The 25,283-nt window shown below is 41.8% G+C and overlaps 1 protein-coding gene across 6 annotated transcripts in view; it reads right to left on the bottom strand.

The window, feature by feature from the left end:
• The window catches only part of SEMA6D (semaphorin 6D), a 55,262-nt gene that overhangs the window by 10,694 nt on the left and 19,285 nt on the right, over window positions 1-25,283 (bottom strand). For 5 of the 6 annotated variants that reach the window (XM_032174701.2, XM_032174698.2, XM_032174700.2 and 2 more), the window contains exons 2-9: window positions 3,687-3,849; window positions 3,174-3,285; window positions 2,552-2,612; window positions 2,367-2,429; window positions 2,156-2,257; window positions 1,841-1,931; window positions 1,267-1,386; window positions 475-563 (exon numbers count right to left, since the gene is read on the bottom strand). In XM_032174701.2, coding sequence (XP_032030592.1) covers window positions 475-563; window positions 1,267-1,386; window positions 1,841-1,931; window positions 2,156-2,257; window positions 2,367-2,429; window positions 2,552-2,612; window positions 3,174-3,285; window positions 3,687-3,795 — 747 coding nt within the window. In that variant the 5' untranslated portion in view covers window positions 3,796-3,849. Of the gene's footprint in view, window positions 1-474; window positions 564-1,266; window positions 1,387-1,840; window positions 1,932-2,155; window positions 2,258-2,366; window positions 2,430-2,551; window positions 2,613-3,173; window positions 3,286-3,686; window positions 3,852-25,283 lie in introns of those variants that run through there. The other variant, XM_032174699.2, reaches the window with a different exon arrangement.

The raw sequence follows: 25,283 nt of genomic DNA, 5'->3' as shown, positions 1-25,283 counted from the left end.
GGTCTCCAACTTTGCTTCCTGTATTGTTAATGAAACGTGTCATCTTTCAACTTGGCATAGAAGGGGTTGCAATACTTTAAAATCACATGGGCTTTCACTGAAACACTAAAAATTGAATAGGATCGCTACTTTCTATCCTGTCTTTTGACACTGAGAAAGAATAGACTATCAATGGTTTTCTAAAGAGTGAAAAAAGCATCCGTAGCTCAAGGGTACCTGTAGAACACTCTCTGTGGCTGCAGGAAAAAAAGGAAACCTTCTCAAAACTCAAGGCTGCTGTTCCCACTCAGGTTATTGTTCAGATGTTTTCCAGCAATTATTCTCATGACAATCAACCCACCTCTCTGCAGTTGGCCCTATGTATACTGAATTGAGAGCTGGAAAACACGCCAAGGGAGCATCCTTAACTCTATCACAGTGGTCTCAATTTCATGCAGTACAAGTCCACAATTCAAGCCAAACGCATATACTTGCCTTGCCTAAATTATTATGTTCGACAGCGATTTCTCGAAAGAAGAAATAGACATAGTTTCCGTATTCTATGGCATGAAGAAAGTGTGGCTCTGAAAGAAAAATTAAAAACAAACTGATTCCTAAGGGATAATTCAATTAGCATAAGACCCCGACTGCAAAGCATGACTGACAGATGTTGCACAGTTACATGCAAGCCAACAAGAACGCCAATCTGCCAATGACTTTGAGGAGTCCCAATATGGGTGTGTTCAAGCTTCAGGGAACCCGTCATCTCTAGAGTCAGCTAATGGACTGTAAAAAGACCTACAGGGAACTGAACTACAGCAACGGTCTTTGTTTCAACAGATTTATTCATTAACCTATTTAACTAGGGAAGAAAACCTCTTACACTGAAAATAAAAAATTTTGATTTCTAGACTCTGAAGAACAAAATGGCTCTCATACGGACTAATCGATTCTCACTGTTAACTTTCCAAGATGGGTAGATGGCAAGTAGTACTATGTGCATTTAGAAAGTTAGACAAATTGGCATACACGGAGATGAAATCTCCCCCCCCCCCCTTTTTTTTTGAGGTCACCTAGGATGAACACCTGGATGAACTCACTCTCCTGACATGGTTACTAGCCTCCTCATTCCCTGTCAATGCTCCTGTTCACAATCAAAGCAGTGTGTACTTATTCTAAATAAACAATATAAAGTCATGCGCTGAACCTCTTGATGGCCGTGGCTGCTGTCCCCACTTGGGCCATCCACTATCCTGGTGACCCCACGACACTGCTCTTCAAAGGTACCTTTTATCCATTTGGAATCATATTTTATTGTGCGAAGGGCAGATCCATCACCCATGCTTCGATAAATAACGGCATCACTGGCCAAGAAGTCAGCCACTGTGGCAGAATACAGCTTCCCATCTGAAACCAAAGTTATAATTTTGGTAAGATAACCATAATTATACTGCAGTGTGTTAGCTTTGGTAGCGTGTTATGCCCTTTGGAGTGCTCTCACCGGTATTACCATTATCTATACAAATAGGGCTATACCTGATGCTCACCATCAACGTGTGACAGGTCAGCCATGATATTATCTAATTTTACAGATGAGGGATCTAGGCATCAAAAAGTTAAGCAACTTATCTGGGGTCACTGGCCTAGTTAACAACAGGGTGTCATGATACTTACAGTGCGCACTGAAATATCCTTGCCCTTAATTTCTTTTTTTTTTTGAAAATTTGTGCATAGATTTTAGCCTTTCGAACACTTAGATCAAGGTGGGTATCCAAGTTATTAACTTTTACTCTTCCATTAAATTCCTTTTTCGCCTTCAATGTCATTAATCATTTATATTCATTACGCTGAAGGATCTTACCAGCAAAGAGGGCAACATTGGTTTGTCTGGCATCAAATGGGCATCTTGCCAGGCCACTAATTTCTTCCCCATCATATTCTAAGGTACTCAACTACAAAAGAAAAACAAATAGCCAGTGTCATATCTATTCAATGTGCCTGTTTGAAGGCAATACTGTTTTATTCGTATTAAAATTCCATTTGAAGAGTTCTGTCTTTATTCTTTCATAGCACTAGAGATAAATTACTGGAAAGCAGAAAGGTTTCAACTCTAACAGCATACCAGTGAAGGGAGAAAAGTTGATCAAAACAAGCATATCACATAAAATATACTTACCCTGTAGTATCTACACATGGGATTGAATGCATTGGTACCACAAACAAAAACCATCTCATCGTTTCTTGGAACAAATACTTTGATAAAGTTGTGGCATTCATCCTAAAGAAAGTAGTAGTTACATTAATATCAGACATTCAAACATGCTGGCACTGTGGTATCAAGCCCACAGAAAGACTAAGTCTAGCAGACATTTGTCTGTTTAACTCACTTTATGCTTGCCTTTCATAGCACAGTTTTCTCGATCCTGTTGTCTTGATCGCCATGTCAGTTTCTGCATTAATCAAGCAAAACCAAAGTTCAGTTTTTAACTGGGAACATTTTTGGGGGAGGCAGTGGGAAAATTAATCAGGTTCAGAGGGAATGTAAATACATTTGCCAACTACAGTTGCTCACCTTGCTTGGTGTTACTTCTGTTTTGGGCATTTCATTTAAGTTTACTGTATAAACTTGATCCCTGTTGGAAATAAGGCAGGAAAACATATCATGTGAATACATAAAAATGTTAAGCTGCTTCTTATTTGATTTTTACAGATCTGCCTTTATTGTGTTTTAGAGATCATCCGGATTTTCTCTGTCTCAAACAAAGTCAACAAAGAGTACTTTTTCATTAGTGAAATGCTTTTATATATCACTGTAGTCAGAGAGCAAAGAAAGCTCTTCTCTCCAGGCATGGGTCAAACTGCTACTTGGTATTAGCATAGACATATTTCTAATATTTGCTTGAATAATTCTAAGTTAAAAACGCATAAAGAAAGGGTTTTTTTCCCCCCTGTTGCTTTAGGAAAAAAGAATGGTGTATGATTTCTTGATGGCAGTAATAAAATAGTACCGCTGAAAGCCTGAGCTCTGTATTTTGTTCCTGCTACACAACACTGACTCTTCTCAGTGAATATTTCTGGCTACTTGCAATTTTTGATCACAATCACATATTAGTTTTTCATGAACTAGACACATTAATGCAAGCACCACAAGAGAAAAGAATTTTAATCTAATAAACCAATGAGAGGAAAATTACCTGCCAGCAATATAAAGTGTGTCTCGAATTTTCAACATCAGCTGAAAGTCCAGCCTGTGCTGCGATTCATTGCCTGAAGGGCGTCCTCTAAAAACCGGATATTGCCTTGAATCTGCAAGTAAAAATGGGCTAAACCATCATTCAGGATTATGGAGCTGAGGGATCAATAAACAGCATTGATTAGCTGTACATACTTGTTGTAGAAGGGTTTTAACTAAATTCCTCTCTTAAGGTCTTGAATATAAATGAATAAAAGGCAGTGAATGTCAGCAAATGGTCTTTTTCTTTTAACTCAAAATATATAACCTATATACGGGTTGCTGTAGAAAAGCACCCAACAAAACTGCCCCATTTTCTCCAAACACTAGGAAGTGATTACTGATAAACTCAGATGCAAATTCAAGGTTAAGACATAAAAAATCTCTGCCTCTTTCTGAAAACGAACATGCTTAGAGAATGAAAAACAGAAAAGCTTCCTTCTCAGAATAGAAGACTGTTCTTGAGACGACTTACAGTGATAGTCGACAGTATTAAGGGGTTCATCATCTTCAGGAAAGCTGACTGCCCTCAACTGGGAAACCATCAGCAGCAGTATGTAGGCACAAAGCAGGAAGACCCTCATGGTGGGCCAAGGTGAAGTCAGGGTAGCCCCTGCTCAGAAATGCCACTGAGCTACCTGGAAAACAGAAGCAGTTTGGAAAGATCTCCATGCTGCAATGAAGCGGTTTTCTTGTTTGTAATCAGCTCAGTTTTCACCATCAGCTCCCTCCAAAGCCCCTCTCCCACCAGGAATGCTGGCAGTGGTAGATCAGGTATTGCCAAAAACACGGGCAAAAGATGGCAGCATGCCAGGCCTGATTAAGGCATCTGGTTGAGCACAATGAAGTTTTCAGCAAATTCACAAGAATTTTGGAGGTAATCGTATGCCATCACAGCAGTCACCAGAACCATGAGCAGAAATGCTAGCTGCTGACTTGGCCAGAAGATGGGCAAAATTGGGATCCGAATTTTAATTAAATTCCAATCCTCTTCCCTTCCGCCAGTCCTGAAATATACCTAATACGGCTTGTCTCCGCCCCGCATAAAATGCTCAAGCTGCCTCAAAAATAGCCAGAGGGCTGATGATCCTGTCATAATTTCTCCTTAGCTCTTTGCTTATGGTGTTGCCAAATTCCCAGCATTACCCAAGCATTAGCCCTAAATTCTTAAGTCGAGTATTTCCCTATGCTTACTAAGACCAACATGGAGACAATGACATGAATGACCCTGAATCAGGGTGAAAGGGAATTAAAAGAAATACAATGATTTCATGATAACCAATCAAGCAAAGCAAGGCAGGGATGAAGTGGCACAGCTGACACCAGGCCACCAGGGAAGTCTACGTTTTTACATAAAACCATTTGGACACAAACCAATACCCTAAGTACACCGGTCCTTTTAGCTTTATTGAACTTCAGAGCTGTGGGGGTCCTTAGGGACCATCTAGTCCAACCCCCTCATTTTTCAGATGAAAATCCAAGGGCCAAAATAATTAAAGGACTCACTGAATTGTGTGGAGCTAGTTAAGGCAAGATTGGAGTCCAGACTCACATAATCTGGGTCCCTGTCCAGGCTCTTTTCACCAAATGGAAAGGAGAATATAAATGACTGGATTTTTCTCCTTCAAAAATACAGCATTACAAAAAACTCTTGGGGAAATGGATATATTCATCATTTTTATTGAAGTGATGTTTCATAGGTGTTAAATTTAATCAAATTGTACATTAAATACGTGCAGTTTATTACATATCAATACCTCAATAAAGCTATCAAAACACAGCATTAATTGCATTATAGTAACAGTAAAAAATTTAAAAGATCTTTAGTTATTGGCTTATTAAAAAGATAAATTAGGGCCCTGTTGGGTCAATGAGACAGATATTTTTGTGAAGCTGTAAGTGTTCTACTTTGCAACAATAACATCCCTCCCTCAACCAAAACTGTCACTTCTAGCTACGGTTCTGAACAACAAAACATTCAGCTTTATCCTCAGTCTTACATATCTAAGAACTTTAGGAGAGATCATGAGAGTCACTGCAAATTCCAGGGGAGTCCAACCACTAAACCAGGTGTTTACTGTACCTTTTTTATGGACTTCAGGTGAAGCACACAGATATGCATGTTATCCAATGCTCTAAATATTTCTCTAACTAAAGTACAAGTCAAGTATATGTGAGTTTTAAAGTCCCAGTTTTTCAAAAAGAGAATAATGTATTGCAGCAGTTTTTTTCGTGGATGATCAATCCAGCAGTAAGTTAACATGTTTAAACTGCCTTACAAAAAGCAGGTGGAATGGAAACTGTGGTGGCATCATTTTGTACTAAAGTTAAAAGAGTATGGACTTTGGAGTCAGTATGACTTTGTCATGGATGAAATTATACCACATATTAGCTAATTGGCCTGGGAACGTTCTTTCAGTCTCTTTGAGCATTAGTTTCTTTATTTGTAAAATATGGATAATAGCACCTTCTCAGAGTGAAAAGGAAGCAAATGCCTGGCACATAGGAAATTCTGGGAAAAGTTAGGCAGCTCTACCCATTTCCTGCTGGAGAATCCTGGGTATGACCAGATTGACTTTAAGAGTCTCATCAGGGCCTGGGGAAAAGATATCCTAAAATATTAAGGTTATTTGGCCAGTTATTTTTCATAACTAGTTACTTTAAAGCACTAAAGGACTACTTATAGAATAAATTTTACAAATTGTGCCTATGTATTGGACCTGGAAAATAAAGTAACATAACAAAACAAAACAAAAAAGCAATCACCAACAATCCCACTATCCTACCTTGACAACCACAATGACTTGGTTCTAGTTTTTCACTACATCTACATGGTTTCCGTTGTGCTGACAAGATGGTTTCTCGTTTACCCCTTCTTCTGAAGCAATGTCTTCCTGTCTTGCTTTTCCGTACTATTCTGATCACTTATAAAGACCTTCTAAAGTTGAAGTAGTATAAAAGTATAAAATGTTGCCCTAAGAACTAGATTCTGCTTTGACACCAGTCCCAAACATCATCCTCTAGATAGAAAATCACCGAATCTTTCTGCTGGATATCAGGAAAAATAATTAGAAATACCAATTAATCCCAAAGAAGTGTAGAAACATCTGCATTAAAACAAAAAGATCGTTCTGTGTCTCTTTCTCCTCCATGACAGGTAACTGAATGGTTCACATCAGGTAAGCAGAATATCCATGTCCCAGACAGCAGGGCGGGGAGGAGCCCTCACCAGGAAGAGTGTCTCTCAGCTGTGATCCCAGCACTGGGGCTGAGGATGGAATCACTGCTGACTCACCAGCAAGCACCAAGCTGCTGGCTGAGCTATCATTTCCTATAACTCATTCATCTGACACTGCAGAAAGCAATTTCTCCCGATGCCCCACCCCCTACCACTCTAATCCTCCCAAAATAAAGCCCTACCACTAACTGCTTCCTGTCTCTGCATAAAGCTGTATTTTTGAAAAAAAAAAAAAATTATATTCAGACTTGCCATAGTAGTTATAAATGGAGGCATTTAATGTAATACATATTTCAAAGGCTGGGTAGGGGAGGGAAGAATCTGGAAATACCTGAAAGCAGTGTACCAGGAAAGGGATGTCTTTGCATGTAAACCCCTCAGACTACTTAGCTCTGACTTTATATAAGAAGATATATCAGGAGTCCAGGGGTCAGTGAAATCATGATACTAGTTATGCTGAAAAAGGGCAGGCCAAGTAGCAGGATGAAATGTTGGAAAAAAACATAGATCTTGCGATTAGAAAAATCTGAGTTCAAACTTGCTTGTGCCATTTACTTCCTGGCTCTTGGGCCCTGTTTAAATTAACTTTATCTCTTTAAGCCTCAGTTTCATCAAATTTAAAATGGGAATAATTATCTTTATTACCTCAAAGGCTCTGTTTAGGATTAAATGAGATAATCAGTATGAGGCATCTAACACGGAGCCTGTTCCGCAGTAAATCTTTAGTAAATTTTAACGAATATCATCGTGTCTATTCTGGTTACGTCTTGTCTGGCAAAAAGGTGGAAAAAAAAAGCAATGTTCATTCCTTCATCTTGTACAATTATTTGCTAAACTGTTTATGTATACCGTCCTAACAATGACAGGGGCATTCTTAGAGGATAAGACACACCTTCACAGATATACAGGCCTCCAAAAAAGAGGAAATCATCTTCCTCACATGCAAGCTTAGGGTAAAGAACATGCCTACATGAAGTTATTCCTGTTTGTGACACAGTCAGAGAGCAAGGATGCCTGACTAGCTATGTTTATTCAGTTTTTGGTATTTTATATGAACTTCTCCCATACATTCCTAATGTTAAATACTAAATATGATGAGGAAAGCTCTTAATGGGAGTTCAGAGCTGCCAGAACAACCAAGGCATGAGTGACAAGATACTTGGGAGAAGGGAGGTACATGGAGCTTAGCCCCACACTCAGCATTTGATTTTACCTTATGGAGACTTGATGATTTTATATAATATTTATACTTCTATATATTATTATACATAATATGTTGTTATATTTATATTATAATATATTGTTATATTTTTATAATTTTATATTTGCTAATTTCATAGAGCTTAAGGCTCTATAAAAATGAGAGTATAGCTATAAAGAAAAGTCAAATTTCTGGCAGTCACAAGTTTAGGTCCCACCAAGAAGGAAGAGTACCAGTAAATAACCAAAGGCTATCATTTGGACCTGTGACAAGCTACACTCTAGAAGAGCAGAAAAATGTGAGGTAAACCATGTTTTACAAAAATTGCAATCCAATCCAATAAGCTAAGTCCCACACTGAATGGATATAATTTCCCCTTCTAGCTGCTTGCCAGAAAAGATAAGATTACACTTCTTTAGAAAAAGATAACATCATCCGGAGACTACAATTATTTACATACATTGCCCAACATTCAAGTAGAAATTACCAGAAATTCCAAAAACTGCAGCTGAGAGAGAAAAAAAAAACACAATAGAAATAGGCCCACAGGTAACCCAGATATTAGAGTTACCAAACATATGTTTTGAAAATAACTGTGCTTTTTTTGTGCAAGAAAAAAAGATGACAAGATGGAGAATTTCACCAGAGAACTGGAATCTATAAAAAAGAATTAAATAAAAATTCAACAACAAGGCTGGGCGCGGTGGCTCATGCCTGTAATACTTTGGGAGGCCGAGGCGGGGGGATCATGAGGTCAGGAGTTCGAGACCAGCCTGACCAACATGGTGAAACCCTGTCTCTACTAAAAATACAACAATTAGCCAGGCATGGTGGTGCACACCTGTAATCCCAGCTACTCAGGAGGCTGAGGCAGGAGAATCGCTTGAACCTGGGAGGCAGAGGTTGCAGCGAACCAAGATTGCACCACTGAACTCCAGCCTAGGCAACAAAGCAAGACTCCATCTCAAAAAAAAAAAAAAAAAATCAACAACAAAAAAGCACAATAAATAACACATCTTCTTAATAGATGTGTTTAGCAACATAATTGTTAGAGGTAAAGAGATTAGTGAGTAAGAAGACAAACAAATAGAAATTATCAGACAGAAATATGGAGAGCAAAAAGTTTGAAAGAAACAGACAAGAGAGAAAGAGACACAGAATTTTGTGAAAGAATTAACATACTGGAGTCCCTGAGACTGCAGAGAGAGGAATGGACAAAAGCAATATTTGACAAGATAATGGCTGCACACATTTTCAAAACTGATATGATTATAAGCCACACATTCAAGAAATTCTAAGAAGTTCTAAATACAAGGAAATAAAGTTAGACACATCATAGTAAAAATGCTGAAACAAGGAAAATTTTTAAAAATATTACACACTAAGATATATTACCTTCCAAAAAGCAAGAAAAATACGGACAACTGACTTATCAGTAGAAACAATGGAAGCCAGCAGACCATAGAATGACATTTTTAAGTTGCTGAAAGAAAATAAATTTCCAGTCTAGAATTCTACAACCTGTAAAAATATTCTTCAAAAATGAAGGCAAAATAAGGATGTTTTAGACAAAAAACTCAGTTTGTTCCAGATGCAAACTAAAAGAAATATTGAAAGGAGAATTCTTTAGGCAGGGGAATTTATAGGGAAGGTTAATGCAAATTTTTAAACTTTAAAATAAAATTTATTTTGTATTTTTAGTAGAGGTGAGGTCTCACCATGTCGCCTAGGCTGGTCTCAAACTTCTGGCTTCAAGTGATTCTCTCACCTGGGCCTCCCAACGTGCTGGGATTATAGGCATGAGCCATCATATCTGGCCACAAGTTCTTGTTATGGTTATAGCAAAGTAGCCAAATTTGAAATTAATAAATCCCAGATAGAGAAAGTGGTACATAGTCTTTGTCTCCCTGAAAACTAGATAGTTCAAAGGAAATTAGAATGTAGAAATGGGGTAGACTTACTTTATCAGTAGCCCAAAGAACCCAGAGAGATACCACGTTGATTTGAAAGCTATCCTCTAGCTCTCATCCCAAGATGCCACTATACAAAGAGTATCTGCTTAGACTCTCCTACTCCACCTGCCTCAGAATCTGAATGTGGAGTTGGTTCCTTTTAGTTTCCCGATGACTCTTCCAGACCTTGGGCCTCCATGATCTTACAAAAAGTCTTTGGTCGAAGTCCTGCCCCTCCTCCTCTCTTTTACCTGATAGTTTCCCAGTCATTTTCTCTAGCTTTACAAAGACTTTACTAGCCTCAGCCCGTGGTTCCACATGAGGATTTCAGCCTCAAAATCATAAAGCAAAGCATTGTGTGCTCTGATGCTAACCTCTTGTTCTTCCAGTTGCTCAAACTGCTCTACTTTCTCATCAGGACCTTTAGCCCACTAACTGTTCTCTTTTCTGCTAGTCATTAGTCTTCTCTGATCTTGACATACCTCTTTATCCATCTTAGGTTGTCAATGGTCAATCATGTCCATTATTCTGCCTGTGCTCCTGACTCCCCCATCCTCTGTGTCCTTGTCAGCTTTTCTTGCAAAGTCTTAACCTCGGATGAACTCTGCCACTCACCTTCTGCACCTTCTCCAGAGTAGCTGAGCACTAGTTGAGACAACCACACTCTAGGACAACTTGCTAGTAATGTAACAGAATTCTTTGTCATCAACTACAAATAGCATCAAAACCTCCATGGAGATCCTATGTTTCTCAATTAAATTAGACCACTTCCCAAATCCATAAATGTAAATGTAAACTTCCCACTTTCCTCAAGGCCCTGATCTGCCATGTCTCCACACTCTGCTACTTACATTCCTCCCTCCTGCCCCATAACTACTTCACATAGAATATGAAAGCCATAACATGGGAGCTTCCTCAGTTTTCTCCTTTCCCACTGCCAAATACATCATCTCTGTCCCATGTGCATTTTTTTTTTTTTTTTTTGACAGTGTCTTGTTCTGTTGCCCAGGGTGGAGTGCAGTGGTGCAACCTTGGCTCACTGCAACCTCCGCCTCCCAGGTTCAAGCAATTCTCCTGCCTCAGCCTCCAAAGTAGCTGGTATTACAGGCGTGCACCACCACGTCCAACTAATTTTTATATTTTTAGTAGAGGTGGGGTTTCATCATGTTGGTCAGGCTAGTCTCAAACTCCTGACCTCAAGTGATCTGTCCACCTCGGCCTCCCTAAATGCTGGGATTACAGGCATGAGCCACTGTCCCTGGCCCCAGTGTAAAGCAATTGGATTGCTTTAAATCCAATCCCTTCACTCCTTTCTGGAATAAAAAGACATTGATTATATTTCTCTCTTTCTGGTATTTTCTGTAACTCTTAACCATTTAAGTACTGTCCATCAGCACTGAAATTTGTCCATGTCTCTCTCATCACACACACAAAAGGAAAATACCTCCTGTAGCCCTGATCCCACTCAAACTATCACCTGGGTCTTCACTGCTCTTCAGTGGCACTGAAACAAATTTTGCTCTACGCTATAATTTCCTCACCTCCTGCTCATTCTTCTACTTTCTGTGTTCTAGTTCCTCTGTCAGTAGAGACTGACGACCTACAAGTACTTAAAGGCAATGGACATTTTCCAGTCCTATTTCATTTGACTGCTCAGTAGCTTTAGACTCAGTTGACAGTTCACAGCTTTTCCAAACACTGCCTTTCCTTGCTTTTCCTCATACCACATTCTTCTGATGGTTTACCCACCTCTCTGTCTGCCTGTTTGTCTCCCATTAGTTTTCTAGATACAACAAGAATGATCTTTTCAGAATATAAACCTAATCACGGCATCTCATAATCCTCCAGTAACCTTCTATTACTCCCCCAGGATGGAGCCCAAATCTTTTAAATGTGGCCTTCAAGGCTTTTCAGGTTCTGAGTCCTGTCCCCCTCTCACAAGGAGTCCTGTCTCACCTTGGGCCTCTATCCCTCTTTTCTTGTGCTTCTACCACCCTGCCTCTGTTTTTGGCCCTGGAATATGTCATGTCATGCCACCCACCAAGCCTTGCTTCTCCTTTCCCTCTATGACGGCCCTTTCTGCCTCCCATCCTTGGTCTAGTTAAGTCCCCCTAATTTTTCAGAAACTAGGGAAGATTTTTTTTCAGTCCCTTGGGTCAAGTATATCTCACAGTTGTCAATCCCTAAGACAACTGTGAATCAACTGTGAATAAAGGAATAAGCAGAAGAATGAACCACGTGTCCTGAATCACCACATCCCTGCTGAATCTCTTACCGCAAGGTTAGCATTTTGGACTCCAGTTTAATTTAGATTGATTTAATACCACTAAACAAACAACAGAAGGCAGCAGACCCAGGGGGTATGGGCCCCCAGGGCTTCCACTTCCCAAGAGCATGGACTCTTTCAGCAGAGAATGCTATAACTAAAGGAAGAAGAGGGGGTGGAACTAGACCTGTGGCACAAAGAGCACCATTCACTCTGTAGTCTATGACATTTCAGGGGCACTGCTCACACTGTAGTCAATGAGAACGATGGCACCTGGCGTCACAGGAATTATCCATTTACCAACTATGGGTCATGAGAGCCCCAAGAGACTAAACAAAAAAGGAGCCGTGGGTTTAGGTAAGCTGAGAGAGCAAAGAGAAGCAAGTTGATTGCTATAGCTTGGAGCCTATCAAGACAAGGAGGGTTGTAATTGAAGATCAATTATAAAAGGGAGATTTAGGTTTTATATATAAAAGGGAGGTTAAGGTTTAGGTTTATATTCATGTGCCTAGATTCTAGGCAGTGTGTTCTGGGCAGGGCTTTAGATCTTAATGATCACCGTCAGTATTTAATCAGAATGGTATGACAGCTTGGCTGACGCCACAAGCTTTGGAATATAAGGTAATATCCACTGAATTGCAGGCCTTCTTTCACCTTCCATGTGTGGTAAGAAGACTAGATTATTAATCATCACTATATACACAGATTCTAGGAGACCCTGAAGTAGAGGTGGGGCAGGCTACTCTGGGCCCTTCTGAAAAGCATGGGTGCTCCTTGCCTCCAGGCTCACCAAGTAACTCTTGGCTGATGTGGTGTTTTAAAGGAGCAGAGGCTTTTTCATTTAAGGAATCGCTACTGCTACCCCACCCTCTACCTCATGCACGCAGGTTCTGTGTGCAGGTGCCACATCTGAACAAATAAATACATCCTCTCTCACTGTGGGCCATGAGGAGATTGCTGAAAGGCCCCGACTCTGAGACCCTTCCTCCTTCTAGGAATGTGGGTTCCCAGGTTAGAGGAAGAGGCTTCTAGCACTGTTATGTTACTGACACTTAATAATTAACCATCTAAAACTCTGCCCCATGGCATGTGGAGGAAATGACGAAGCAGCTCTGTGACTCACCTTCCATGCAGCTGAAGCCCTGTTGATACATCAGAATCTGTGAAATGTGCATTCCGAAGGAGCAAGCAAGGGCCTGATGGGAGCAGTGGAGACTCACACCATGAGGAACAAACCAGGGATGATTCTTCTCCCACCGACACTGGCAGCAAGAGAGGAAAGAGGCCAGGAACCAGGAGATCTGGGGTCACAGACTGGCTAGCTAGGTGGCCAGAGACAAGTCACTTCACCAATCTGGACAGATTTTACGCAATACAAGGGGGCTGCTAAATTAAAACTGTAGAAACCTGTTTTTTCTCTAAGAATCCATGTTCTCCTCCTGATGGCTAGAGGGATTCCTACTTCCCTATCTAGTGGGATAAACATCCTGGTGTAATTCCCACTGCTCCAGGCTCTTTCTCCTCAACATCCAAGCATTTCAAGTTATTATCATCATAAATAAACAGCCATTCCCCTGACCTTGAGGCTGCCTCTCCTTTCTCTCTCTCCCACTTCCTTTCTCAGCCAGGCTTCTTTGAAGAGAAGCCTGAGTCCATATTCTCCATTTTCTCACTTTTCATTATATTTGTAGCCCACTCTAGCCTAACTTTAATGACTATGCATCAACCACCTAATTGCCAAATCCAAGGCAATCCTCATTTTAAATCTTCCTTCATCTCCTTGAGGCATTTAATCTCACTGGTCATTCCATCAGATCTTCAAACTCCACCTGTGACTCCCCTAGTTCTCTCCACCTATCTAGCTGCTCCTTTTCATCCTCTTCCCAAATTTGTCTTAGCATGCTTGCCCGTTGGATGTGGTTCTTCCTAGTTCCATCCCGGGTCTCTAGGGATGTGCTCACATGACACCTACCTTCTTCACTACCACCAATTCACTAATCCCAGATCACACGTCCAGCACACACCAGTTCCAATCTAGCTGTCCAACTCCCTGCTAGATATTTTGACCTTGGTAAAATATAGGCATTTTAAATTCAGTAGTCTAAAATTGAACTTAAGATACTTTGCCTTGACTTCTCCTCCTGCTGAATTTCCTGCAGAGCATAGGTTTAGAGCTCAGAGTACCTGGCTTCAAATGTAAGCACTACCATTTACAAGCCATGTGACTTTGGGCATGTTACTTAACTTTCAAACTTTCTTGTTTTCCTCCCTGCAGTGAGGATAATAATAGCACTAATATTATTACGATTATTGAATGAGATAACCCATATAAAGCATGTAGCCAAACCCCTTGTGCCTGACAAGAATCCAGTAATTAGGCCGGGTGTGGTGGCTCATGTCTGTAATCCCGGCAATCTGGGAGGCTGAGGTGGTCAGATCACTTGAGGTCAGGAGTTCAAGACCAGCCTGGCCAACATGGTGAAACCATAGTTCTACTAAAAATACAAAAATCATCTGGGCATGGTGGCGTGTGCCTGTAATCCCAGCTACTTGGGAGGCTGAGGCAGGAGAATTGCTTGAACCTGGGAGGTGGAGGTTGCAGTGAGCTGAGATTATGCCACTGCACTCCAGCCTGGGTGACAAGAATGAAACTCTATCTTCAAAAAAAAAAAAAAGAAAAAAAAAGATTTACAACTATTATTATTGTTATTGCTATTTTTCATATCCTTCTCAGGCACTTGTGTTTTAAGCCTAGGAGTCTTCCTAGACGGCCCCCTCTCCACCATCCTCTCCTTTGAACCTGTCAGTACATCCCATTGCTTCTATCTCTTCATTGGTCTAGAACTGACTCTTCATTGGTTTCTGTTCTCCTAGACTTCTAGTACATTCTCCATAACACCACCAGAATGATCTTTCTAAAACACAAATGCTATCATGTTACATCCCTGTCTAAAAGCACTTTAATGGTTCCCGAAGGCCTATGTGTAAAGTCTAAATTCATTTCCAAGATTTACAAGATCCTTCACAATTCCATTCTTGCTAGCTTCTCCATTTCACCTAATGATACTTCCCCACCTGGATCTCAAAGCAGTGTCTTCTGCACACGCTATTCTTTCTAAAATGTCCTTCCTGAAAACTGTCTATTCACCAGCTCAAAACTTACCTGGCCCTCTCCCCTTTCTCATTCTTCCCTCTTCAGCTACCCTGCTCTGCTCAGGACAGCTAGTCATACTATGATATTGTATAAATACTTCTATTGCAGAACTTATCACTCCACAGCAATGTTACTGATTTTCACATTTTCTCTATTGGGCTGTACTACTCAAAGGATCATCTCCCTCTTTACTGCCAGGATCAGGCACAGGGCCTGGCACCTGGCAGGTCCTCAGTAAATACTTAATGAATGGAGGAAGAAATAAAGAAAGAAGGTAGAACACTGACAGGACTCCATTGTGGCACACAGGCCACATCAAAATGAACAGCTCTCCACCACCAACCCGACAGCGAATCTTGAGTCTACCGTCATTCTCCTGCAGCGTTGGCACAACATCCTCATTAGCCTCCAGTTCATGAGCTTCAGGTGCTGCAAAACCAAGAGGTTCTCTATAAAAGGCAACAGATGCCTCTTTTCACACCTACCCATCATTAACAAACTGCCCACCAGAAACGGGCAACACAGGCCAAATAACTAAATGATTTCTGTCAACCTCCCTACCTCCACCACTGAAATTCCTGCTTACTTTGCAGCTTTCCCAGAACAAATGGAAGGAAAGCAGGGCTATTCCTGAGATTAGAGAGTGGATATATGGGACTGGCAGAGAAGAATCCTATGTGACTCTTCACTACCTAACAAACAAATATAAAATGAAAATCAGCTTGCCTAATGGCTGGGTTATGCCTGAAATTCTGCAATGGGAAATTCTTTTCTTTGGCCAATGGCCTTTTTTCCAGTTATAAATTAAGTAATGATAGAACATACCATAAGCCAGAAGCCAGTATGAAGACATTTGTAAGATCTGATCTCACCCAGCGTATCAGAACATGCTGGACTCTGACAGAAGAGAAGAAGGCGCAGGTGGCAGTAGATACTATGGGAGAGAAGAAAGGGGAGGCTGGAGCTATGGAAGTCTGGGTGATCCTTATTAATGCCTTGCTCTTAAAAGCAGTGTCTTCCTCAAAGTTGGGTCAACTTTATTTGAGTTATATTTTAGGTACATGATAAAGCTGTCGACTTAAGTTTTCTGAAAATTAAAAACCTCTTATGCAAGGTTTTCACTTTAAGTCTGGATTTTCTTAAAGCAAAGCACACCAATATCTGAATCAGTAATACTTTGGTTACATATTAATAATTCAAAAAAGAACTGAAATTAAAAAGAGTTGGACAGGAAGGGACAGAAAACAGGATCTAACCTGTCTTTGCCAATTCTAAGCAAACCTGGACAAGAATCCCAGGATCTGACCCGTGATCAGAACCACTGCTCTGGGGACCATAATTCTAGCGACAATTTGCCTACAAGTTTTTGCCTTTCTGCCCTAACTCCAATTGAATAACATTCATTTTAAAGCAAAATTGTCCTAGAAATAATCCTCATTAACAGTGAAAATAATACAAGAAACTAATGAGAATATGAGCCTGAGATGTAAGCAGAAAATCTGCTATCCGGTAAGATGACAAAATATATCAGCCTCTTAAGACATCAATATAATAACCTGCTTTGTGAAAGTATAATGCACAAGGAGCCTTCTACAGCAGGAGACTGTTGTGGCAGAAATGAACAATGGTGTCTCCTTTTTTCAGGGGAACCGAAGGGTTTTCAAGGCTAACTAATGACAAGAGAAATTAAAAGCCTTTTTTTTTGGTTCTCTCCTCCATACGCATATCCCAGCCAGACCGGGCTCCTCCCCTTCAGCCTCCAGGAAAAGGAGCCATTCTAGACAAAGGAAGGGCTCAAGGTTCCAAGGGATGACCCAGATGCCAAAGGACTCAGCCTGTCTGTGGAACACTGGCTTATTCTACCAGATGACCTGCTGAGGCTGCCATATGGCCTGCATGTGACATTCTATTCAGGATAACAGGGCCTGGGTCTATGCCTGGTTCTGCCCTTTGGGCTGGGATGACAGAAGTAGAGTATGTTTGTTCTGATGCTACTGACTTGTCTGATGCTACCACCGTGTAGCCATAGCTTTCAATGTACTCCATGGAGCCTTTTCAGGCTTTCAAAGAAATGAACAATACCCTGGCAAAGAAGGACTGAGGATGGGCTGCTGCTCCTATTCCTGTCTGATGAAGGTCAAGCAGATAAATTAAGGGACTTATGATCTAGGAGTGGTGAAGCCAGTGCAGAACCCAGATGTCACAACAGAGTTCAGTGATCTATGTTAGCAACACTGCCAACAACAACGGGATTTCACTCTATTTTAAAAGGCTCACGTCTTCAGGCTTGATATTCTGCAAAGTGCCTCATCAGAGGTTCTCAGGTGATGTCACGAGTTGGTGATGAGTTTACAGAAGGGTTAAAACTCTAACAACCCAGAGGAAGAGAAGTGAAATTTTAAAAGCCAAGAATTTTTAGTCCCAAGTCCTTTGGTTTTCGGTCACCAAAAATAAGGCCTTTGTATTAATATTTGCCTTCTGTATTTGAAAATACAGTAATAGTTGCCTGTCTCTAACAAATGTAGAGAAAGATTACTGATTGCTCAGAAGGATCTACAGCATTAACCTTATCAGGATTCTGTTAGTCAATCCTAACTTGTTTTTTAAAATCTACTTCCCGGGTGAAGGGGACATGGAACTCTCTGTACTATTATTACAACTTCTTGTGAGTTCATAATTATTTCAAAATAATTATTTTTAATGTATTTTGTCCTACTGATGGAAATGTGGCCCATGATAAGTTAGGTTCCATTTGATAGATCTGGACTAAAAATAGAGCTGTAACCAAGAATGAGAATAATAAACAGCCCAGGTGAATTTTATGTCCTGCGAAGCTCAGGGAGGGCCCAGGCTAAGCCTGAGTCAGTGCGCCTGTGCCTTACCTGCAGCCTTTTGTCTAGGCTCTGTATCTGATGGACTATGAAATTCTGAAACCTCTGGGTCCACAGAGGCAAAATGGGAGTTTAGGTCAATCCATGCAAGTTCTTAAAATCTCAGTTCCTAATTTTTACTAAATTGATCCAAGACCAAGAGGGTATTAAGCAAACTCAGCCCTTGCTGCTGTCAGGGACGGAGCCTGACAAGCGTTGAGCAGTGGAGTACAGGGTAGAGAACATGGCTCTGGAGCCAGGATGCCCAGGTAGGTGCCCCAGATTTGCTGCGCAACCAGAGATCTGACCTTGGGCGAGCTAGTTCACCACTTGGTCCCTCCATTACCCTGTACATTGCGGATAGGATCACAGTAGCAGCTACCTCATAGAGCTGCTGAGGACTGAAGGAGTTCTTGAAAGAGTTTACCAGAGATCCTGGCACATGGTAAGCGCCATAAAAATCACTATTAGACCAGGTGAGTACCAGGAAGCCTGTTCAAGGCTAAAGGTACAACCTTGAGGAAGGGTGTGTGGTTCTAACGCCAGAGATAATTACGCTTCAAACACTATTATATTACTCTTATCTACATTTATTCTCACCTTCCTTATGAATCACCTTGGGGGATGTTAATCTTATCCCAGACATTAAACACACCTGGAGATAATAGGGAGGTTAAAAAATCTGGATTCTACTCTTAACTCAGCCTCTAAGGATCTGACAGACCACGAGAAAGCCAACTTGCCTCTTCCAGCCTCGGTTTCCCAATCTATACAATGAGAACGCAGGTGATCTCCAAGGCCCCTTCCAAGTTGTGACATTTTATGATTTTGAGTTTGGTGCCTGGGTTGAAAAAGGTTCCTTACTCAAAGTAAAATTCCTCCCAATTCACACTTCTAAGTTTTTTGTTGTAGCATTGCCGTTGCCTAGGATACAAAGTGCATGTGCTCCCTCTGTACCCTGAGACAGGAGAGCGCTGCGATTGCTGCCTCTGATGTGTGACGCCGAACGACAAATGAGCTTTGTACTACAAACTGACTGATGCCTTGAACAGGGACCGAGCCTCCACTGGCACTTACGAATGTGGACTTGGCATTCTGATGGCGTCCCAGATGAAACGGCAGAGGGTGCATTTTCCCCCCCACAACCATGTGGCCTTGGGAAATACAGCCTTTAAGTGTCTCTTCGAGATTTCTTGGACCCAGGGGTGAGGTGCTCCCACAGGCTAGCAGATCATGTCCAATTTCTTTTTTAAATTGTACGATGTGCAGTTCACATACACTCAGGACCTCTGTCTAGGTTTCTTAGCCTCTCTCTGCATTCCCAATGTACTTTGCAGCTGGTATTTAATAAACTTCTGTGTGTGGGTGGGGATTGGGGTGCCTAGCTCTCATCGATATTCAGCCTAGACCAGGGTTTGGGGAAAGAGCTTTTCACTTAGTGTTTTATGCTCTTCAAAGCAAATATGTCTATCTACTCTAGTCCTTAAAGCTGCCCTTAGAGGCTTAGGGCAGAAGTTATTTTCTCCACTGAACTTCGTGTCAGCTTCAGGAGAACAGAAGTCATGTCTGTCTGTTCTCTACTTTATCTTTATTACCCACCATAGCATCTGGAACTCACTATCTACTTGGTAAATATTTGCTGAATTAGTAAACAGATGCTTTTCAAGTTCAGTTCTTTAACAAGGAGTTAAAGAACTGCCGGAGGTCATACTGCTGATAAGAGGCTTCTGGGTCATGTGTCTCCAGGTCCATTGTTCTATGACCTCCATGGCTAATCTCAGAGAGGCTCAAAATGGATTTGCATTGACAAAAATCAAAACTAGGTTCCACGGTGACATTCACATTGGTCTTACAGCTATGGGGCCAAGAGGGACCAGAGGACAGCATTTGGATGCCACTTCTCTGAACCCCCTATATTTCGGGCATGGTAAAGCACCCCCTCATTCCAGTGCAAACTCAGCTTCTCCTACTTTTCTGCCTTTGGATGTGCTGTCCCCATCACTACCTGGAATGCTCTTCTTGTCCCTTCCTCTTCATGACTGATTCCTCATGAGAAATCATTTCCCACCAGGATTTTCCTTCTTTTCCTTCTCCGGCCATGAAAATCTGGGCTCACTTTCATCAGAGCACATATCACGTGATAGTCTGTTTCCTTCTTTTCATAACTTACTCCCCCGCACTGTAGGTTTTTTTGAGTTCAGGAACTGTCTTTTATGTCCAGAAATAAACTCCCAAAAAAGTGGTTAGTCCACAGGGTTTTAATAGTTCTTGTTGAATGAATTTCTGTGTGCGACCCTGTGCCTTCTCAAGAAAAAAAATAAGTTGAAAAATCTCCACAGAGCCCTTTACCCACTGATGGTGAACTGCTAATGACAGGTCATCCACGATCACCAGTAATGAACACACACACACCAACATATTAAATTATGCATTAAATTATTAAATTAAGCATTAAATTATGCAGCAGTATTTCTGGTAGGCATTTGCCCTTACAGCTGCAGATGTGACCATAGTGAGATTTGGGCTTCCCTTGATTTTGAAATTGTTGGGAAGGACATATAGGACTTAGCAGTGTGCCAGTGATATTGTCTGGCCCATTTCCTAAATTGACCAATGCCTTGGACCTAGGGCCCCAAATTCTATTCTAATCACAGGAGGCATCCAGGGGAGGTATAAAGAAAAACGAATGTTACTTTCTTTAGACATGCAAACAGGCTAAACATTGGTGAAAAGATTGAGAGAAATTAGCCTAATTATCTTTGGAGGAAAAAGTGTGACTGGTTTTCCTTTTCCCCACCTATTCTCACTATAGAGACTTGCAGCTCTTTGACAAAAAAGAAAGGATTACAAAACCAGGAAACACAGAGGGTGTGGGGTCCTTTGTATGAAGGATACAGGGACAAGGCAGGATTACAACCAGAGTAAGAATGGCGTTCTAGCAGGACTGGGGGAAAGAACTGGAGGGACCTGTGGGTTTCTTCCTGAGGGGCTGCATCTATTCCAAGCTGGGTAGAGAGAGGCAGAGCCACCTCTTTCATGTCATATGTGCCGAAAGTCCCAGACACCCTTCAGATCAGTGGACATTCAACAAGTAGAAGCAGCCATTAACACAAACACAACCCCAGCCCAACAGGCCTGGCCTGGTTTATGAGGTGCTCTAATCACCAGTCCCCAGGCCCTAGGCTCTGTCTCAAGTGGGTCGGTTATACCTTCTGCTTGCTGTCTTTCAGCAGTATCCAAGCTGCCTAAGGGAGAAGAGGGAATGGAGGCCAGTGTGAAGGACAGGAGGGATCCCTCCCGTGCAGCAAGGCACTGCTGACTGCTCCCACCTCCCTCCTTACCTCACCTCTTCTGAGATGAGGGAAGGATGCATCTCTGCTGACTCCCTCTTTCACCATGGTTTTTTTTAAAGGGACAAGTGAGAAAATGTGAGTAAAAATACCTTAAAAATTGTAAAGGTGCTATACAAGTGTGAAGAAGTAGCATTATCATCACTGCTTTATTTAGTCGCAGTTTGCATCACCCTGGTATACTGACATCGCTTACGCTTTTGCTCAAATCAGTATTCACACGCTTATTTCCACGGCCGCAGTTCCTCTGTGAGTGGCCAGCTCAGCTGAGGCCTCCTGCCCTTGGCTCCTGTCGTTCTCTGAATCTGGAACACCTTCTGCAGCTCCTCCGACTGGCAAATTCCTAGTCATCCTTAGGACCCAGCGCCAGTCTGAGACCCTCTCCATCCCTCTCTCTGCTCTCCTCGCAGGACACTCTATCCATTTCTACTGTGGATTTGCCACAGTGGGTAGAATTGCTCATCTACCTACCTCCTGTCTTGCTCTTTAGACTGTGAGCTCATCGAAGGCAGGATCTATGGCTTATTAGTAGAAATAACTTCCCAGGCCCAAATAGAAAATATTTCACATGCCTGCTCTACTAAGAGAAGAGAGTTTGCTTGCTAACCTTCTTAATTCGTTTCGTTTTCTTTTTTTTTTTTTTTTGGACGGAGTTTCGTTCTTGTTGCCCAGGCTGGAGTGCGATGGCACGATCTCGGCTCACTGCAACCTTCACTTCCTGGGTTCAAGCAATTCTCCTGCCTCAGCCTTGAGTAGCTGGGATTACAGGCATGTGCCTTCATGCCCGGCTAATTTTGTATTTTTAGTAGAGACGGGGTTTCTCCATCTCGGTCAGGCTGGTCTTGAACTGCCGACCTCAGGTGATCTGCCCGCCTCGGCCTCCCAAAGTGTTGGGATTACAGGCGTGAGCCACCGTGCCTGGCCTTCTTATTTTGTTTTCATGGGACACACCTGGAATTAGGTGTAATACGTAGACGTCACAGACTGGAAAATTAGAGCTGATTATAACAAGCCAGGGTTGCATGCTAACAAAGCACCAGGCATTATGCTAAGCACCCCCTAGGAGGTTGGTGCTATTTTGCAGATGAGGAAATAAAGAAGTAATCTGCCTTTGGTCACAAAACTAAATAACGGGGCTTAAATCAGTTTGACTCCAATGTCTGTAGTCTTAATCCCTGCAGCAGAAAAAGGTAACACAGAAGAAAAGGAACAGAGAGGAGAAAGAGGAACTTAAGAATTTATTAAGATAAGGATACTGTCATAGTTTTTTAGCTTGATTTTATGATTGTTATTTTAAGACATGAACATCACTATTTCCCCCTTCTAGTCTAATAGTCTAGCAGGTAACCGTGTCAGAAAAATAAGTAAGTAAAGGTTTCTATGAGAAAGTCAAGTAATTGAGAAGATTCATGCAGGGAGCTAGCAAGGATCCTGCCTCCCTAAATCTTAAGTATCGGTTTCCACCTCTTTCTCCTATCTATCTTTGAAGTTAAGGGTCACCAGTGGTCAGAGACCTCTTCCCTATCATCCTAGACCTAACATCAAGCCTTTGTTTCCAGGCATGACAGGGCAGTGCTGCAGCAGGGACCTACCCCAAGGTCAGGGAAAAGAGTATATTGAGTACCTCCCTGCTCAGGTGCTCTTGCTTGGAAATAAACTGAGGGCTCACGGCTCGCTCCTCTGGCTCCTGGGCCCTTCAAAGTTAAAGAGAGGCTCCCTTTGAAACCCTTCTTTTAAGTATCTGGCTGACCAGGCAGAGTGGATATGAGGGAAAAGTACATCAGAAGTCAAGTCTCTATCTCTGGAAGGCTTGTCTATGTTTTTTTGTTTGTTTCGTTTTTTGAGACGGAGTCTTGCTGTGTCACCAGGCTGGAGTGCAGTGGCGCAATCTTGGCTCACTGCAACCTCCACCTCCCGGGTTCAAGTGATCCTACTGCCTCACCCTCCCGAGTAGCTGGGACTACAGGCGCCCACCACCATGCCCAGTTAATTTTTTGTATTTTTAGTAGAGATGGGGTTTCACCATGTTGGTCAGGATGGTCTCAATCTCTTGACCTGGTGATCTGCCCGCCACAGCCTCCCAAAGTTCTGGGATTACAGGCATGAGCCACCATGCCTGGCCACATTTTTTACTTTCTATTTTCAACTATCAACAAAAATACTGTAACCCAACCCGACAAAATGGCTGAAAAAGGAGTGGCAATGCATGAAACCCTCAGGAGTTCCTAGATGATGGCCATCCTCTCACCACACCGGAGGATAAGTACCCTCATATAAACCAATGGGAAAGCAGGCTCTACTTTATGAATATTTTGGCTTTACCACCCACTAGCTGTGTGATCTTGGAAAAGCTACTTCACTTCACATCTATTAAAAGTAGAAAATAATTGGACCTATCTAAAATGGTTGTTTCCAGGGTTGTAGACTTAATATACAGAAAACTTAAACTTACGCAAATAAGTACAATTAGTATTAGCTATTATTATGGTTATTGTGTTGATATTATTATTAGCATCATTATGCTTCCTCACCGCTGTGTCCCCTGCCTTGTCATATTCTAACCTTTTCTGAAGACCACTCAGATGATTTCAATATCTTCCTCTATGTTCCAAATTCCCTCTTGGAATATTCTTTGGAAGACTGGACCAAGAAACTGCAGTTCAAATAATTCCCCTTTTCCTGGTAATAGAGACACCTAAATCAACCACTCAGCAGTCAGGTGGGATTCTCATACATATGGCTGTCAACACATTAGAAGTTAAGCATCTTGCCAGTGTACACGGACCAAATATGCCTAATGTCATTATTCTTCTTGAGATGTATCACATGCTCAGACCCACCTCTAAAATCTATCTTAATAGGAAAGAGCAACTACACAGATGGTTAAAAGCCCTGAGACTTGACTGCTTGTGTGGGCGGGGGGTGGTGGAATACTACAGATTCCCCATAGTGCAAAAGTCAGTCCAAGAGGCACCTGGCCGAATTCTTTGTTGTGGAAAAGGTAGACTAGGTTAATGGAGAACCCATCCCTGGACTACTCTGGAAAGCAGAGGTGGAGGTTGGTGCTATAATATCTACTAGTCCACTGTGCTCCAACTATCTAGTTTTTCAGCTTCCCGAAGGGCTGAAAATTCTGTATGGCAGTTTACAAACACAATCTCTAAGTGTTTTTTATATTGTTTCCATTCAGAAGTGGGTGTATATATCCTCCCTGTGAATCTGGGCTACGAGTGTTTGAATAATAGAATGTGGTGATGTGATGCTGTGCCAGTTTGGGGCCCAGGACTTAATACATAGGCAGCTTCCACTTCCTATTTCTTGGACACTTTTTGGAACCCAGCTACTGAAGTTTGAAATAGCCTAAGCTGCTTGTGAAGACATCCTCATGAAGTGGCCCATAGGGAGAGGAACTAAGGCTATGGCTCTCAGCCCTAGCTGAGCCCTGAGCTGACAGGCAGCACCCACTGGCCTTCCATGAGAATGAGCACCTTAAAACTGCAGCCCCCCTCACCTACTAGAGCCACCCCAGTTGACACTACATAGAGTAGTGATTAGTCTTTGCTGAGCTCTGCCCACATGGTAGATTCAGGGGCTAAAGAAATGATTGTGGTAGTTTTAAGCACTAGGTTGTGGGATGGTGTCTTAGGCGGCTGGGTAAATGAACCCTTCCCTGGATCCCCTCAGCACTCTCTTTATCCTGAAATCCTGCTTCCTCTGCTCTTTCCTGTCAGTCCAGCTGAAGATTTAGCTGTCAGAGCTGGAAATATTCCAGAGAAACAGAGAGTCTTTGGTCAGAATACAGATGTTATGACAATTCCCTAGTAATAGTCTTCAGATTGCTTTTCTATGTGTCAAACAGTAGAAACTTGTCCCTAAAATGTCTTGTCCCAGTCTCTAAAAAATCAGGCTTCTTAGCACTATTTGCAATAGCAAAGACATGGAATGAACCCAAATGCCCATCAATGGTACACTGGATAAAGAAAATGTGGTACATATACACCATGGAATTCTATGCAGCCATACAAAGGAATGAGATCATGT

The sequence above is a fragment of the Hylobates moloch genome, unplaced genomic scaffold (genome assembly GCF_009828535.3).
Source record: "Hylobates moloch isolate HMO894 unplaced genomic scaffold, HMol_V3 SCAFFOLD_14, whole genome shotgun sequence".
Lineage (NCBI taxonomy): Eukaryota > Metazoa > Chordata > Mammalia > Primates > Hylobatidae > Hylobates > Hylobates moloch.
The sequence above is the reverse complement of the archived record's forward strand: the minus strand, read 5'-3'. Positions and strand labels throughout refer to the sequence as shown.